The 14,067-nt window shown below is 37.2% G+C and overlaps 1 protein-coding gene across 1 annotated transcript in view; it reads left to right on the top strand.

The window, feature by feature from the left end:
• The first annotated feature begins 10,362 nt into the window (after positions 1 to 10,362).
• jarid2b (jumonji and AT-rich interaction domain containing 2b) overlaps positions 10,363 to 14,067 on the top strand; it is a 115,704-nt gene continuing 111,999 nt past the window's right edge. Inside the window, exon 1 of the mRNA XM_059556720.1 lies at positions 10,363 to 10,750. Within this exon, the coding sequence (XP_059412703.1) occupies positions 10,706 to 10,750 (45 nt within the window). The 5' untranslated portion in view covers positions 10,363 to 10,705. The remainder of the gene's footprint in view (positions 10,751 to 14,067) is intronic.

Raw genomic sequence — 14,067 nt, 5'->3', positions numbered from 1 at the left:
CCGAGGATATGCAAATGAAAAGGACCTCCCACAAGAATTACTTTTTTTCTTATGCAAACTGTGCTGTTCAGATAAGCGCTATGTAAAAGAAACACAGGGAGGATTGGCATGTGTGTCAATGCCCCTATTCTGCTGGTGGGTTATAAACTATTCTTTGCAAAGGATGCACTCGATTGACCCACCATTAATAATCCTGGAGGATTAATTAACATGACTGCTCTTGATGCTTGAAGGCAACAGTTGAATTCAAACGTCTTTTTAAATGTCCCTAACAGAAAGAGAGAAGCACACACATCTTACCTTGCTCTCCAGTCAAACCTTTGGATCCAATCTATCTTCAAATGGCTAAATGTTAAATGTAGTGTAAAATATAGTGTAATTAACATTACAACTAATTGCCCTTTTATTTTTCTTCAGTTGTGAGTAACTGTGGACCAAATTTATAAATTTGTTCCCTCATTGTACTTCACAGTTTAAATTAACATGGGAACAAATTCTTAATTTCAGCATGTTGCTATTCTGTTGCTGATCGGCTTTTAGCCTATTGCTATTCCGAAAACTTTATCAGTCTGCCAGTGGTCAGGAAATCAAATTGCCTTGTCATAAAGTTATGACATGGGTTGAGTCAATGTTTCTTTCTCGGGTTGGAAGGGATACTCAAACAAACAGAGCAATGTTTTGATAGCACAGCAGTGTTTATACCACCTACAACTGGCTTACTTGTAGTTGTCTCTCCATATTAAGATGGTGTGAAAGTATTCAACCATGAAATCAACAGCTTTTTTAACTGGGTACATCTGCATACAAAAGATTCACCTATAACAGAATGCACAAATAGAAAGTGGCCTATATTGACCTGATGGTGTACCCAATGTACAATTTGTACTGTGATTTCGCTATACTTTCTTACACTTAATCTTGACTTGGAGTTCTCTGGCACTGAAGTCTATAAAAGGTTTCATCAGGTGCTGTACTTTAAGGTTTTCTTGGCTGTTCTAGTCATTAGTCTTCCCTTTACCCCTCTCTCTTTTTCTCTCAGACCACCCACACTGGTGTCCATCACTCTTCTCTCCAGCTGTTGCCTGCCCATGGCCCATTTGTGTTACTTTGTTTCTTTGTGGCTGAGGTCAGAAATACCACAACCCCCGTCTTCTCTCTCCTTTTCCCCCTCTCTCTTACTCTCTCTCTCTCTCTCTCTCTCTCTCTCTCTCTCTCTCTCTCTCTCCAGTAACTCCAACAAAAGCTCAAGCTTGCCTTTGTGCCTGATGCAGGTGTCCAGGGCCATGAAAGGACTCAGGCTCAGATTGGGAGAGCTGAGGGGTCCATTCACTCAAACACCCACCTGTAGGACAATCTGACCCAGATGAGTCACTTTTACAGGCTCAAAATGCCTCCTGACAGACAGCCGGTCCCATTACTGGGTGGAATCTGTTCATTAATCTGGCAGAGATAATTTGGTGGGGCTACTGTTAAGATGAGTGGCTAGTTATAAGGTCACAGATGCTAGAGTGGTATTAATACTTCATTCTTGTTCCAAACAGCATGTCCTGACAGGGCCTAGAATTGAACATATAACATTTTACTCAATTAAACGGCAAGATGAGGCAAAAAGTAAAATTTCGCATCAAGAGAAAGAAAGCCATAAAGAAATAAATGCATCTCTTCCATGTTAAGGGTGAGCATGATTTCACCAAGTACAACATGTTCCTGGAACAACATTCCAATCAACCAATCAGAATTGATATATAAGTTTAAAGGAAATATCTGTTTTAGGCTTACAATCAGGGTTAGGTGCTTCTACACCCTTGTTAATGAGCTATTGTTTCCCACTGATTTTAGGAATAAATTATGGGTAGGTTTAGGGATTGGGTTAAGTCTATATTTTTGGACGATAATGCTGATCCAGGATCTTCAAAAGAGGTTGATCTAGGAACATTATGTCTTACCTGGCAAAATCATGTCAACCCCATGTTAAAGGGTTAGTTCACCCAGATAGCAAAATTATGTCATTAATAACTCACCCTCATGTTGTTTCAAACCCGTAAGACCTCTGTTTATCTTCTGAACACAGTTTAAGATATTTTAGATTTAGTCTGAGAGCTCTTAGTCCCTCCACTGAAGCTGTGTGTACGGTCTACTGTCCATGTCCAGAAAGGTAAGAAAAACATCATCAAAGTATCTTGAATCAAGGGCTTGAATCAAGGGCAATCATCGCAAATGACGCCATTACGTAGAGCGCAAAAGAACCGGTGAACTGTTTTCTTCAACCGGTTTATTGAATCGAACTGTCCGAAAGAACTACTGGTGATCCGAAAACCGATGCAACCGGTTCTTGACTCGTGAACGAGTCAGTCTTTTGTTCGTTATCTGGCTCGGCTCAGTGTTCATCTTCAGTTCTCTCTTCACAGCAGTTCAGTCAGTGCACTGTTTGAGTGCATGCATTACTCCGGGATATTGGTTTGTTTGAACTCAGAGGGAGTGTCAGCCACATTAAAAAAGTTAACAGCTTAAGTCATTTGTGGATTAATGCGTATTAGAGATGCGAACCGTTTAAAATGATTCAGTTCGATTTGGTGAACTGAATGATTCGTTCGTGAACCGGATATCCAGACTGCTTTGTTTTGAACTCTCTCACACAACAGACACGGAAGAGAAGACAATGCTGAATAAAGTCGTAGTTTTTGCTATTTTTGGACCAAAATGTATTTTCGATGCTTCAAAAAATTCTAACTGACCCTCTGATGTCACATGAACTACTTTGATGATGTTTTTCTTACCTTTCTGGACATAGACAGTATAACGTACACACAGCTTCAATGGAGGGACTGAGAGCTCTCGGACTAAATCTAAAATATCTTAAACTGTGTTCCAAAGATAAACAGAGGTCTTACGGGTTTGGAACAACATGAGGGTAAGTTATTAATGACATAATTTTGCTATCTGGGTGAACTAACCCTTTAAGTCCTGATGAAAGGGAAGTAGCAACATATCTTTTTTCTTCTGTATTTTAATGTTAATCCAAGAGTATCAAACAAGAAAGAAAAATGTAGGGCAGTGACTTGGCATCAGGTCTGTGAATCAGTTGTTGACTGGATTTTGAGATGTGAGCATGGCACTTTAAAATAAAATGAACGTCAATTGTGAGTCAATTGTGAATGGGAGGGTTTAAAGTTATAGTTCACCCACAAATGAAAATTACCTCCTGATTTAATTACCCTCAAGCCATCAAGGTGTATATGACTTTCTTTTTTTCAGATAAATGCAATTGGATTTATATAAAAATAATTCCTGGCTTGTCCAAGCCTTATAATGGCATTGAATGGTGGTTGAGATTTTAAATCAAAATAAAGTCCATCCATCATAAAAAGTGCTCCACACAGCTCCTGGGAGATAATAAAGGTCTTCTGTGTTAACGTAAAAAAAAAATATCCGTATTTAAAACTTTATGAACTGTAATGTCTTGCTTCTGCTAATTGTTCTGGCACTTTGGCCGGATAACATAGATGTAGCGCAAGTTCTTATGAATGTGCTTATGACAGTTAGTGGAAGCTAGTGATTACATTTAGAAAGATTTAAATATTAATATTTGTCTTACACAAATGCATCACTTCTCTTCAGAAGGCCTTTATTAACCTCAAGGAACTGTGTGGATTACGCACTTTATTTGCTTCAAGATTTTGACCACCATTCACTGCCATTATAAAGCTTGGAAGAGTCAGGACATTTTTTTATATATCTCTGATTATATTTGTCTGAAAGAAGAAAGATATATGCAGCTAGGATGGCTTGAGGATGAGTAAATCATGTTTTTTTTTCTTTTCTTTTTTTTGGGGGGGAGAACTATCCTTTTAAGCAGACTGAATGACTGGCAAGTCCAGATGAGAGACGTTTTTTTTTTTTTTTTTTTTTTACAAGACTTTTTATCTGAGTTATATTTTGATTAGACATTTAAAGAATCCTTATAAAATAAATCAATAACATTACTATATAAAATCAATAAGGTTTATTTTTTTTATTCCATGCAGACCTCAATCTCAGATTTTAGGTTCTTACTATCCAAGCAACTACATGACATTTTGTCACCTAATTGTTTTTGTAACTGCATCATTGCTCTGGCTATCCCTTCCTAATAGTTACATAATAGAACCTATGCCCTTATTACATTTACTAAACATTAAATATACTATACTAGACTGCCTGTGATTGCTGCATCATGTTGCATTTTCACTTTCAACATATACAGATACATTACTTGCCATTATTAGAAATTTGCTACATTGTGCCTAGTTAGGACATGGTGTTTATGTCTTTAGACAATGGCCCCTCCGTTATTTGTCTAGTTACGCAATTATTCAGAAAATTTACAGAATGTTAGCTGAGTCATAAGTGATTGTCTTCATAAAAGGTGTGATCAACTGTTTCTAGGAGACTGCAAGCTGTGTTTTCCCAGAGGATCTAACATTAGAGATATGACTGCCACTCCTTCCATTTTTTAATGTTTAAACATCAAAACTATCCTGCACATTAGCTATATATGTAGATAATGGTGATTTATGTTTCCCAAGTCCCATCAATAATGAACTTGTAAATAAACTTTTGTGAATGATTAAAGCAACCATAACAAGCCCGATTTTTCTGATAAATATAACAGCATGGCTGTATGAGTGCATGTTATATTGCATGTCTCACATACGGCACTATATTTTGTTGTTTTGCAGTTCAACCTTGGCTCACAATAGCAAATGTTTACATTTCATTTGCCTGATGCAATTATCCAAGGTGAGTATATTTTCCAGAGGGGATTTTCTTACTTAAGGTGTCCAATTATCATACACTGCGACTGAGTCCCCTGTGCTGGGGGGCTGAGTTGTAAAAACCCAGCACGTTTGTGATCTTGACTGGCCTCTGTAGAATGCAGGGGCTGGGAAAGGGGGGAGGGGCAACACAACTATAATGAAAGAAGCGAGAGAGTTCAGTCTCAGCACTGCATCATTGCAACTTTGACCTTCTTACACACTAGAAAAACTCAAAAACTTGTTTTTGCATATCTGTGGGAAGGTTACTTTAAATAGTAACAAACACCCCCTCCCATATCAGGTTTAACCTCTAATTGCAATCTACGGAAGTTAAACTGCATTCACAGGAAGCCTTATCGTTCTTGAACCTAAACATTGAACATGTATCTCAAAACAACAGTTTGCCTCGCAATGTGACATTTTTCTAAATTAAAATGTATTGTCTAATTACAGACAGCCACCAATACTGATAAAATATTTCCCTATGAAAAAGTTGTGCTTCAAGGAGAGCGTGATTTATGCCGCAATTTATTTCAATTTAATCTTTTAACATGAATATAGATTTTATGCTTAGCTCATAAATCAATCTTGATTCAGTCACTGTAATTCACCCTGCTCCCGGTCAGCGAACATCAACTTGAATTAGCCAGTCTGCTCAGCAACACCGCACAATTAGTTCTATCAAGAGTGAAAGCTTTAATCAATGGCTGGCTTGTCCTTCACTGAGCCCTGTGGCTATAGCCACCTTGAACACACACAGTAACACCACTCTTAAACTTTGGATTACCAGGGCTGTGCAGTGTCACGGTGGCAACTTTTGATAAGACAAAAAAACTAAGCAGTGAAGGAGCAACGTACTGCAACCAGAATGCTGGTAGTAAACTCCTCTGGGTGTGACTATGTGTGTGCGCGTGTAGCTGTATTTGTCGCAGCGGTACCCGGGAGGCCCAAAGCAGTCTGTCTCATTGATTCAGTTGGGTTTAAATGTCACTCACAACAGAGTCTGGGCAGCCCTAGAGACCACAGCAAACTACAAGCAACAAAAGGGGAGAAAATGACTTGGTGTTCCTTGAAAACAACTGTTCTCTCTGCTGTGACAAAGGCGGTGGGAGGAAAACAAGGAATTTTCTGCACGGCTTAAAAATAATTCAATCAATATCATTTCATGTTTCTTTTTTACATTTTCAGAGTATATTTGATTCTTGAATAGTCTTCTCAGAAATTATGCTAACTAGTAGGAATTATACTGTATCTTTGCTGTTAACAAATGCCTTAAGGTTAAGGGATTTTAAAAAGAAAGGATTACTTTGAAGTAAGTGTTTTCTTGAAACATTTTAATGGTTTACCCAAGCCATAACAGAGTTCTTTCTAAAAGACAGCCATATAAAATCCTCCCACTCAAATACATTCCCATGAGAATAAAAATGAAGATATCACAGCTGACTGGGCCAATACTCAGTTTAGAAGTCTAATGTTATCTTTCATGCCTTTTAATTAACAGCCCCCTTTACTGGCCAGAAAACAACTGAAATTTAAAAAATGTGTTTATATTTCATAACCAAGTCATTACAATTATCATGTGAAATTTTTGCCTTTTATGTAAATGTAATGTTGACAGTTACCCCAAGGGCATTTGAGACTGGTCTTTTGCAAATACTGAACCAATTAGATTTTTTCCCCCACATGTCAGTTGTCCCCATTGTGGTTGTATTGGATATTTCCTTTTCTATGTTCTGAGCTTACAGCATTTTAACAAGTTCCTCAAACTAGAGACATACTGAAATGCATGAAAGGCATTTCTAATCTAACTCTTCATATGACACCATGATGAACACAATCAATAAACAGCTAATTAAATTTGTAAAGAATGCTCATATGATGCACGATTACACAAAAGAATAAAATACCTCACGATGAGGGATTTTACCTTCGGTGTAACTACATGCAAGTTGATTGACAGCTGGCAGTGAGTGTCAGCTTTTAAGGCAATCCGGTAGGTACGTTTATGCAAAATGATGAGTTATTTCAAACCAGAGTGTACATTTTGACAATACAATGTCTTCAACAACATTGTCTGTAACCAATTGTTGAATGCATTGGAAGCTGTGTTGGAGGGGTTACTACAGCAAAATGGCACTTGTTAACAGATACGTGTAGTACTCCCATGCAATAACTAACGGTGACATTTTTTTTTATGTGAAACCATATATTAGTTCCCTATTTGGAATCTCCATTATTATGGCCGAATGCCATGTGAAGTCCAGGATGACTGATGGTTCTTTAAAGTGACGCAGTAAAAAACTCTTTCCTCATGATGTCACCACCTGTCAGAATGACAACAGACCCAAACCCAAGTTAAACACTGTACATAAAAAAAATAAAAAAAATAAACTAAAATAAAAAAAAAAACAAGAATAAAAACATCAAGAGTCAAATCCCAACCCAGTCAAAACTGATAAAAATCACTTACATTTTCCAAGAGCTTCTTGCAGAGTAAACCAGAGCTCCTGAAGCTGTTCTGAAGGCAAAGTGTGGCCATACTTTTTGTTAGGTTAATATGTCAAATCTTTTATAAAATCTTATACAGTTAGGAACTTTTTAAGAAACGTGCATTAGCAGAATTGCAACTGCTGCAAGAACAGGAAGTGCTTATGTTTCACTTTTCCTCTGTCTGTTTTCTCTCCCTGTATCTGGTCTCACTTCCAAATAAAAATTAACATAACTACTCATGTAATTATGTTCCCCCTACAATTTATTATTGATCAAACATGCCGGTGTGCTGCCAAGACCATTAATGTGCTCCATTTGAATTTGGAAGGCTAAACGATGCAATGTGATACATGATACCTGAAATGTAATTATTCATCTTTTATGTATTGATCCACAATGATCCCTGTTCATGCAATTGATTATTCCTAAACTGGTCTATTACTACTACTGGTTAAACACAAGCTCTTAGACCTGTTATCACAAACTAAAGGCATCTATGCACCTAAACAAACAAACACTTGTAATATAAACATATTTAGGCATTATCATAAGCTTAGAAAAGAAGCAGCTGAGTGGCCGGCTAACATCTTGGATCATGCACACACAGACAGTAAATGGTAAATGGTACTTCTTAGATAAATGCCAAGTTTTTCTTCATCTGTTGTTTTTGTTCCCATGCAAGGGTTATTCCAACATCACCCATGATGACGAAAAATGTGAATAATCCGTTTTGTGTGACAAACTTGTTTTTGTGAATCATTTATGCAATCCTCTCAGATTCCTGTCATTGTTTCAAGAACATGATCGTGACTCATTTCTAGAGATTCATTTCACTTTTGTCCAATTACCAGAAGTGTGCTAGTGAAATATACCTTAGGTCTAATGCGCACTACAAGAGTTTATATATTTTTTTCAGTCTTTGACTAAGAACCCCTCAATTTTTTTAAACCAATGCTTTTAAAGTATGTGTACTTACTAGACAGGCTCCAAGCAGGAGTTATTTAAAACTAAAACTGAAACTAAAAGTATAAAAATATTTCCATTACTTACATGAAATAAACATGAACTGAAATAAAATAAAATACAAAACATTTTGTTTCTGTTAATTGCAAAATAAATATATATCTAATTTTAATTGAACTTGATGTAGGCCTAATTAAATAACTAAAACTGTAGTAAACAATATTTTAAGTTTTATTATGAAAAAGTGCCAAAATAATTGTATTATGAAAAGTGCTGAAAATTAAAATGAAAGAAAGGTAAAAAAAGCTAAACTACAGATTAAATAATTTCAAATGTGCTACATATACTACATATAAACAAGTCTTGCTAAGATGCAAAACAGAATAAATAAAATCACAATGTTTATTTTAAAGGGCATTAATGAAATAAAGCTGCTGTCAGCTATGATTGGACAGAGGCAAAAATTGGGATAGCTGGAAAATTGTCTGGGACCTGGCAACCCTGTGTGATAGGCTTCACCTTGTGTTCAGTTGAGCCTGTGGTGCTGGAGAGTTCACTCACCGTCTGCTAGCTCCAGCCAAAAGGGACCACCAACCCTTTTTATTTTTATTTTATCCTATCCTCTGATATGCCTTTTCAAAACAAGATGTAACTCTGCACCGAACATTTACACCTTCATTTGAATGAACCTACATGTTTTAAGGAGCCGGTGTTGTGTCTGTTTCCCCTTAGTTTAGCATTCCTGATATGCAAACAGCGTACAGAGCACGCCCGTGTGCTCGCTCCACTGTTCCCCCATAAATCTTACAATATTTACTGTATATTTACTATATATTTAGGTGTTGATCACAGGAACGATCTAAAGGCTTAGAAGCATTTGCCGACTGAGCTGTATGTGTATGAAATAAATACAAATAAATGTACAATGTAATTATACCTAATTATAATATATATATATATATATATATATATATATATATATATATATATATATATATATATATATATAGCGAAACTAAGAACATAAGTTTGTATATAAAAATAACAGTAGTGCTAAAAGAACTATATTAGAAACAAATATGAAAAATAACAAATAACAATAATATTAATAAATTAAATATATTTTTTCATTATAAGCTATTCATATTTACAGCCAAGATTGCTGATACCGTTGCTAGGAACTACCGGACTGAGATATTTGGTAGCCAAAAGCAAGCATTTACAAACATGCACATACAGGTAAGTTGGCACACCACTATCTTGGCACATAGATTCAATATTAACTATAATTGTCTTTACAGGAACTTAATGAAAGACACAACAAGGGAGATTGGCAATGGAAATCAAAAGAGATCAGGTAAGATAAAACACACCGTTTGCCTGTTTGTAAAATTACTTTGTCACAATTGCATATTGCATGAAGCACTATAAAAATAAATATTAATAGATTTGACAAGAGGCCCATTGCAGTGTTCTCCCAATGAGCAAAGATTTGATTTGATAAATTTGATTATAATTTAAGTTTATAATTTAAGTTTAATATATATATATATATATATATATATATATATATATATATATATATATATATATATATATATATATATATATATATATATATATATATATATGTGTGTGTGTGTGTGTGTGTGTGTGTGCAAGCTAGTGGTGTAGAGTAAATAGGTAAAGTACCACATATCCTCAAAAGCATAAAAGGCCTATGTATTGTATATTATACCATCTCTCTCTCTCTCTCGCTCTCTGTGTGTGTGTGTGTGTGTGTGTGATGTGTGTGTATATATATATATATATATATATATATATATATATATAATACCACTATATATAATACCAAGAAACTATTTTAACCTGAGATTGAGAAGCACAACCAAGAAAAATATACTTGTTAGAGATAGAAATACATTGTACAATTATTTGAATTAATATTTAATTCTTATACAGCGCAGTCGGCAAAGCCTCCCAAACCTTCAGATCGATCCTGTGATCAATGTCTAAATATATAGTAAATATTATAAGATCAAAACAGATGAGCGGAAACAGTGTGAGGGAACAAGTGGAACGAGCTCACGCGCGTGCTCTGTACGCTGTTTGCGTAGCGGGAACGCTAAACTAAGAGGAAACATAGGGGGAACAGACTTCGACAGCACCGGGATGAACATCACTGATGGAAGTTATTGTGGCGAATGGTTTTAACTATGGTATGCCGATGTGATTGTTTATTTTGCCCTTTACCCTTGGCGGTGGATCCCTGATTTTGGGATTATCGGTAATTCCACAATTCTGACAGGAATCATCCGCGATCGAAGAGGGAATTCTGCACAGCCAAGCAAACTACAAGGGGATTTAAATCGCATTGCTCCGGGAAAAGAAGAGAAGCAGGAAGAAAATTCATGTGGCGATTCTCTCCTTAACAATAAATCATTTTGGATTGCAGAATGAGCAAGGAAAGACCTAAGAGGAATATAATTCAGAAGAAATATGTAAGTATTGATCGTTTTGTATGCGGCTGCCCTTAAGTTTGTTCGATGGTCTCGCGCTTGTGTCGATGTTAAATGCGTAAACTTTGATCACGGATGGTTCTTGTTGGGTTTAATCTGGATTTGAAAACAAGGAGCATATGTATCGTACTATGTTCGCACGACTTAAATGTATTTTAAGGATGTTCTCTGTAGTTGCACAAACGTATATTTTCCTCGCTTTTGCCCTGGTGTCCTCATTGGGAACGCGTACGTTTAGCACAACAGATGTTACTTTACACAACTCGTTTGTAAACCTGGACGTGTTTTGTTTTGGGTTTGTCAGTAGGTTACTCAAACTCCAGCGTTAAAACGTAATTGTGATCAGAATGGCTTTGTTTGCTCTTCATTGCTTTCCGTCTCAACGCCGCGAGGACAACCATATCGCTCTCTTTTATCCCGGGATACGTTTCCCCGAACTGGTTTCTGCAGGAATATGGGTCATAAATGCAACTATCTCAAATCCTGGCGTCTTTGATTTGTTTACCTCGGATGTAACTCGTTCTTCTTCGAGTGTAAGCAATGGGCTCTTTAATGTTTCAAAGTAACAGTGTAAGGAAAGCATTTCCTCTGCCCTTGACGACTGATAAGGCTCCAAATAGGCGACAGATGTAAAGTAAATTTATTTCAGATTCAGAAGAGAGGGTTGTCCTCACAGTCTGTACAATTTTAAGTACAATACCCGGCTTTAAAACACAAGCTTGTGCAGCAGCCAGTATTGTGCATAGTAGCATACTCTTGGTGAAACTCTTTCTCTCTCTCTGCTCTGTTTGCGTTTTCTCAGAGAGTTTCTGCACGTTTTATTGTTTAAACAGACTGAAACCTTGAATGTTAACCGATCGTAATATTACACAACTGATTAGATTAAGCGCATGGGATGTCGTTTATAGTGGAATATATTCAGTCGCATTGCAGAGGTTCGCGTTTAAAGGAAAGCGACCATTTTACCGTCTATCCAGGACGATGTGTTGGTGAACCGGTGAACCGGCGAACTTGTCGTGGTATATTGGTGAACTGGGGACTACATAGGGCTTGAACGTTCTGGCTGGTGATTTTACTCCCCTCAGGAGCGGAATTAAGCAAGACTACCATAACAAAAGCCCGAGTCTCCTCAGAGACAGCAGAGCAAACCTCGTATCAGTTAACCTTCAAAGAACTGACTGACTCTTAACCAGAACCTGTAGTTGAAGAGGAGTTTCTTTTGTCGTAGTTTGCGGTACTGTTCTTACATCTTTCATTACTCCTGTCCTTACTTTATTTTCCTGTCAAACCAAGCCAGTGCCGAGAAATAAATTCCCGCCGGCGCGTAAAAAGGGTTAGCGCGTGCAACCAATTTTGTCTGTCGCGTGAACTAGCTACATATTATTCCCCGTGCCGTTATCTTTCCACTTTACATGTATGTTTTGGTGACATTTTTAGCTCAGCAACAGGTTAAAAGGAGTGAAACAAACATTGGGAGGCTATAGGGTTAGGATGACGCACCATGGGGGCAGTTTCCACGCACATTATCGGTAAAACTCCAGCTCCATGACAACTTATCGCTTTTCATAAAGGTGATGGAAATTGTCAGACTTTGTGTACTTTTGTCAACAGTACATATAACGTCTCATATTGTTACAGCAGCCCACAAAAGTGTGACGCAATTACTTTTGTTGATTGACAAAGGAAATGAAAGTGTTGACAAAAGCAATCCATCACACCACGTGGTGACCTTAGAAGAATGATTCAGTTAAAAAACATTGTAACGTACTACTATAAGTTCAAAACACCTTCCTAAAAAATAATAATAATAAACTTGTCAAAAGATAAGTCAGGATAAGCTTTGGATGCATTAAAGAAATGCAGGTGATTGAATATTGGTTCCCTGGTTTATCATCAATATTATTTATGCCTATTTGAATAATAATAAAAGAAAATGTATACAGGAAGCCCAGTGTAATTAAGACCTAGAAATGTCTCAGATGTGAATAAAATGTGAAATAATAATAAACGAATAAAAAATAGGACATAATTTCTGCATGTTTTGTTCAACATTTGAGTTATTCTATATTTTGTTGTTTCCATTTATATTATTAGTGATTTGTACTAAATGTAAATTCATAAAAAAAGGTATACAAATACTGTATATTTGTTTAGGTCTTTTTCCCGCTTTTAAAATGTGGTCAGTTAATAGAATAACATATTTAGTGTTCATTTGATCTGTATATGGTTACATGTCTGATGGGGATCTGCTCCATCTCATACTGACCACATGTTAGTATGGTTTGGGTCATGATCCTCTGTGTTGTGCATGTGGAACGGACCTGAACCATTCAGAACATGGCTGTTTATGTCACATCTGTGCAGAGCTGGCAGCTGTGCTAAAATCTGGTCAGGCAAATAACAAAAACAACCTGAAGGATCTTTCCCCGGGGCCTGCACAACTCTTGGCCCCTTGGATTTAGCCTCCCCTTAATTAGCGTAAAACAATTATACATGCTTGGCTTAACCATATCCCCTGGAACATGAGTGCAAGGGATTTTTTTTTTTTTTTTTTATTACCCCATTTTCCTTCACATGTGCTGTGAATATTATTAAAATTCATTTAGTGGAAAACGAGAGAGGGAGAAAAAAATATGATAATAGACGTTAATAAGAGCAAACAAGGAAATGCAATTAGACCGTTCCTGATTGATAGACGTGTGTGAAAAGCAGAAGGGGAGCAGGGAAGCACTTCTGCTTTCAGTCGAGCTCCTTTAATGGCTTCTCTCAACCTGACACTCTCTGATGCAACTTCCCTGTATAATTATTTTTGAGGGCTGTTTTTAGAGTGAAGAGTTAACGCCGGTTTTGATTCCGGACTTTGACTAATGAATGCAGCCGGAGCTCGCGTTTGTGTTCTTGTTCTGTTGAAGTGAACATGGCACATGGTGCAGGGGGAACGGGGGGTTACCCATGGCTATTCTTCCTCTCTCGTTCTCCCTATCCCTCTCTCTCTCTCTCTGCAGGCCCAGCTGGGGTCGGGCCCTGATTCATAGACGTGTGGTGAGATAAGCACAGCTGCTGTAGGGGCCTTTACAAATGTAAAGAAGCTGTCAGTGTTTGTTTCATCAGGCGTACAACTGATGAGGGCCAAGTTGAAAAATCCACTGCAGTGTGTGGTGGACAAAAAAGCTGGAAACAAAAATAAAGACCAGGGCCAAGGCTCACAGAGCCCTCCCTCTGACCCCTTCCCCCGCTCCGAGTTCTCTAGCTTTGCAATGTAAATGCGGGCACCTCGTCCATTTGTGAGGAGAAAGCTG

This window comes from Carassius carassius, chromosome 8 (assembly GCF_963082965.1).
Source record: "Carassius carassius chromosome 8, fCarCar2.1, whole genome shotgun sequence".
Classification (NCBI taxonomy): Eukaryota; Metazoa; Chordata; class Actinopteri; order Cypriniformes; family Cyprinidae; genus Carassius; species Carassius carassius.
This window is presented reverse-complemented; position numbering and strand designations above follow the sequence as displayed.